The 3,704-nt window shown below is 40.4% G+C and overlaps 1 protein-coding gene across 5 annotated transcripts in view; it reads left to right on the top strand.

The window, feature by feature from the left end:
- Positions 1-1,088: 1,088 nt before the first annotated feature.
- Positions 1,089-3,704, top strand: part of LOC101859998 (protein piccolo-like) — a 133,294-nt gene continuing 130,678 nt past the window's right edge. The window contains exons 1-2 of one of the 5 annotated variants that reach the window (XM_035973842.1): positions 1,089-1,191; positions 2,290-2,641. Coding sequence is in view for 1 of the 5 variants with exons in the window: in XM_035973840.1 (XP_035829733.1) it covers positions 2,032-2,227 (196 nt within the window). In the remaining 4 variants the exon portion in view is untranslated. The other 4 variants (XM_035973843.1, XM_035973841.1, XM_035973844.1 and 1 more) reach the window with 4 other exon arrangements.

The raw sequence follows: 3,704 nt of genomic DNA, 5'->3' as shown, positions 1-3,704 counted from the left end.
TCTATCTATCTATCTAACTATCTATCTATCTATCTATCTATCTATCTATCTATCTATCTATCTATCTATCTATCTATCTATCATTACAATCTGTTGACATGCAAAACAAACGTTTTGGCCGCCAGAGAGCAAATTTGAATTAGTGCCCTGCAGGCTCAGTAACAGTGGCCATTTGGCTGGACTGTGATGCAGACGGTTCTAGATTAGATCCATCAGGAACAGGAGGGGTTTTTTTTAATCTGAGTTTTTTGTGGGTTTTTTGTTGTTGATCGCTTTATTATCTCCCCACCCTCAAAGATTGGTGAGACCAGAGACTGTTCTTATCAAATCGGAGATCTTCATAAATAAATAAATAAATAAATAAATAAATAAATAAATAAATAAATAAATAAAAGGTACATTAATGGTGTAGTTTGAACGTACAATAAAGGTAACCTAAGAAACATTTATCCTCTAAATTGTTGATTTGACCAAATACGCTGCAAGCTGAAAGCTGAATGGTTTGCTCTTTATTTATAATGTGACAGTCCGTATCCGTTCTTAGAGGGCATTTTCTGGAAGTTAAATATTAAATGTTTATCCTTCTATTTCTACATAACTGTCTCTATCGGTTCCTAGAATAAATCTGCTGAAAGTTGAACGTGTGATGGCTTTTACGGTCTTTGCGTAACTGTCTATGCCCTTTCACAGAAGAAATTTGCTTCGATCTCAAAAGTGAAGGGTTTCATACTCTTTATACGTTTATATGTACCAGTTCTTAGAAGCTGTACTCGTTCTTTGAAGACATTTGCTTAGGTTAAAAGATGAATGGTTCCATGCTCTATATACATGACAGTCGGCACCAGGTCTTAGATTCCTAGAGACAGGGTGAGCAAAGGCGCGCGTGCATTGCGTGAGAACTCCGGTCCCAGCAACCCTGTGCTGAGAAATGGCGGCAGCGATGGCGGTTGTCGAGTTGGTGGTAGAGTGGGGGAGGAGGAGGAGGGGGGGCACTGTGATGGCGAGAGAGTGAGGAGGAGGAGGAGAAAGAGGAGGAAGACACGACACGGCGCCGAGGAGGAGGAGGAGGAGTAGGTGGACGGATCTATAAACCCCAAGAAGGGTTCCAGACCAGAGGACTAGAGAGGCCGCCTGTTGCTGTTGTGCCAGTGTGGACAGCCGGCTGTTGGGGGAAGCTGTTCGCTCGCTGGAGTGAGTGCTCGCTGCTCGGTGTTCCTGCTGTTGTTGTAGTTGTGTGTGTATGTGTATGTGTATGTGTGTGTGCATGGAGGTACAACTTTCACGAGGAACTGGGATAGTGTCGATATATAGAAAGGTTTGTTCCAATGCAGAGCTCATGTAGGCCTTATTTAGAAAGGTAGTTCCGATACGCAGCCAGTGTAGAGCTCATATAGAAAGGTACATGAAGTTGTTCCCATATAAGGCTCATGTACAGCCGGTGCAGTTCCCATTTAAAAGGATTATTCAGATGCAGAGCTTTTATATAATCTCATACACCGCCGATACAGTAAGGTAGTCGTTCTGTTTAAAGCTAATCTAAACCAGTTTAGTTTCGATATAAAAATGGTTGTTGCTCCCATGCACAGCTTAAAAATTTGATGGACTGGCGTCGATATCGAAAGGGCATTAACTCGTTCCAATGTAGTGCTTGTGTGAAGCTGGGGTCATTTGTTCATAATATTAACAAATTGTGGCGATTTCACGTTCAACGGGCGCTAAAGAAAAGCAGCAACACCATTGTTGTTGGTCTGGTATTATGGTGCGACCAGTGTTAGTGTTAAAATGTGAGACATTGTGGTGAAATCAGGCGCTCGTCAAAATAATGACTTCAAAGAAATCGGCACGTTTTGGCCAATGGGCGATTTTTTTCCTATTTTCTTTTTGTCTTTTTTTTTCGCTCAACACCTTTGGCGGCCATTTCCTCACTAATTTTACCTCTGAAACCAGGCGACCCTGACCTACTCCAATCGCAAATATTTTGAAATCTGTTCGACATAGATGGAAAAATTTTTTTCACCAAAAGGAAGGCAAATGAACAGGCTTGAAGATGATACCAATAACTCCATATGCCCAAAAAATGACGAGCGCTTGATTTCTGTGAGAAACAGTAGTGTTGCTGAAGGCCATCTTGCCGTTACGTCCCTTCAGCACGGGACCCCGCTACTGATCCATCATCCAACCATTCGATTTCGGAGCAGCGGTACCATCGTGTGCATTATTGATAAAGGTAATAAAACAGAGCGCGTTGTGTGAGGACTCTATTTCTTTTTTTTTCTCCACTCTCTACAGCATCGTCCTACTCGCTCGGTCTTCATTGAACAGCGCGCGTGCGTGCATGCGTGTGGGGTGTGTACGCACATCCGTGTGTGAGCGCGCGCTGTGTTTCCCGGCTATCGATTGACCGTCTCGTGTGATATAGAACCGTAGAATTATTACAGCCTGGGAGAGTCCTTCGTTCCAGGAATATTGTGTGTTGCAATCTGTGGAGTGCGGACATTTCAGGAGGGTTTCTGAATCATTTTCTCCTTTTGAGAGACGGAACGCTTTGTGGAGTGTAATTGTGACTTGGTCTCACCGCTGGTAAGGTCGTAGCTTTGAACACGGAACACCAGAGAGTATTCTGGTTATGTTTGAATACGTGGTAAGAATAACACACTGGCTTTCATTCACTGCTCGAGAAAATTGAAACACTTATAATATACACAAATGACATAGAGAATTGAAAAAAATCCAGAAAAAAAACACCCAGAAAGGTTTACAACTGGTACCCTACAACCTCACGCCCAAAAAACATATATTGACAAAAGATGTACAATAATATATTATTCAATAGCGCTTCTGCAATGTATGAATTTTCTTTCCCCTTTCCTCTATTCCTCTGTTTTTAAATGTCTTTCTTTTTATTGTTATTTTCCCATGTCTGAATGTTCAGCTGTAAAAGAAACATCCATCTTTAAAAAAAATTCAAAACAGGTTCTTATTTCATAATATCTCAAAGGCCAGCATGGCAATATTTCGTTCCAAACTAGAAACCAGCAGTTTGATCCGTTACATATTTATATACTGTATTATTGTAATTTCTTTTTTCAGCACTATGTGCTCTAGAGGTCTCAAATTAGTAGAATGTGGGTATTGAACGAACACATTTCTGACCACACTGTGTTCAACTTCAGTAAAAAAAATAATATAAGTTTAAAGAAAAACAACAACAACAATAACAACGAAAACAACAACAGCAACAACAGCAGCAACAACAACAGCAAAAACAAAAATAACAAGAATTACAACAAAACAAAACTTGGTTATGTAGGTAGCATTCAGACTGTCTTTGTAATATATTTCTGCAGTATGTCCCATCCAAGGAATCACCTCGTTATGCTACAAAATTGTGTAAAATAGTTTAAACTGTGGTCTTTCTTTATCACGAATCCTATCTGTGTAGTCATTTTTTCATTTATTCATTCCTTCATTCCTTCCTTCATTCATTCATTCATTCATTTTTTTCGTTCATTCGCTTCCCTTTATTTCCGAAATTAGATGTACTGGATTCTTTTCCCACAGCTGAGTACCTCTTTAAAGAAACTTTTAGAATAAAGCAATGGCATGAGTGTATGCATCTGTGCTCACAAACACTTCCACGAAAGCACACACACACACACACACACACACACATACACACACACACACACACACACGACACACAC

Source organism: Aplysia californica, unplaced genomic scaffold (genome assembly GCF_000002075.1).
Source record: "Aplysia californica isolate F4 #8 unplaced genomic scaffold, AplCal3.0 scaffold00034, whole genome shotgun sequence".
NCBI lineage: Eukaryota > Metazoa > Mollusca > Gastropoda > Aplysiida > Aplysiidae > Aplysia > Aplysia californica.
The sequence above is the reverse complement of the archived record's forward strand: the minus strand, read 5'-3'. Positions and strand labels throughout refer to the sequence as shown.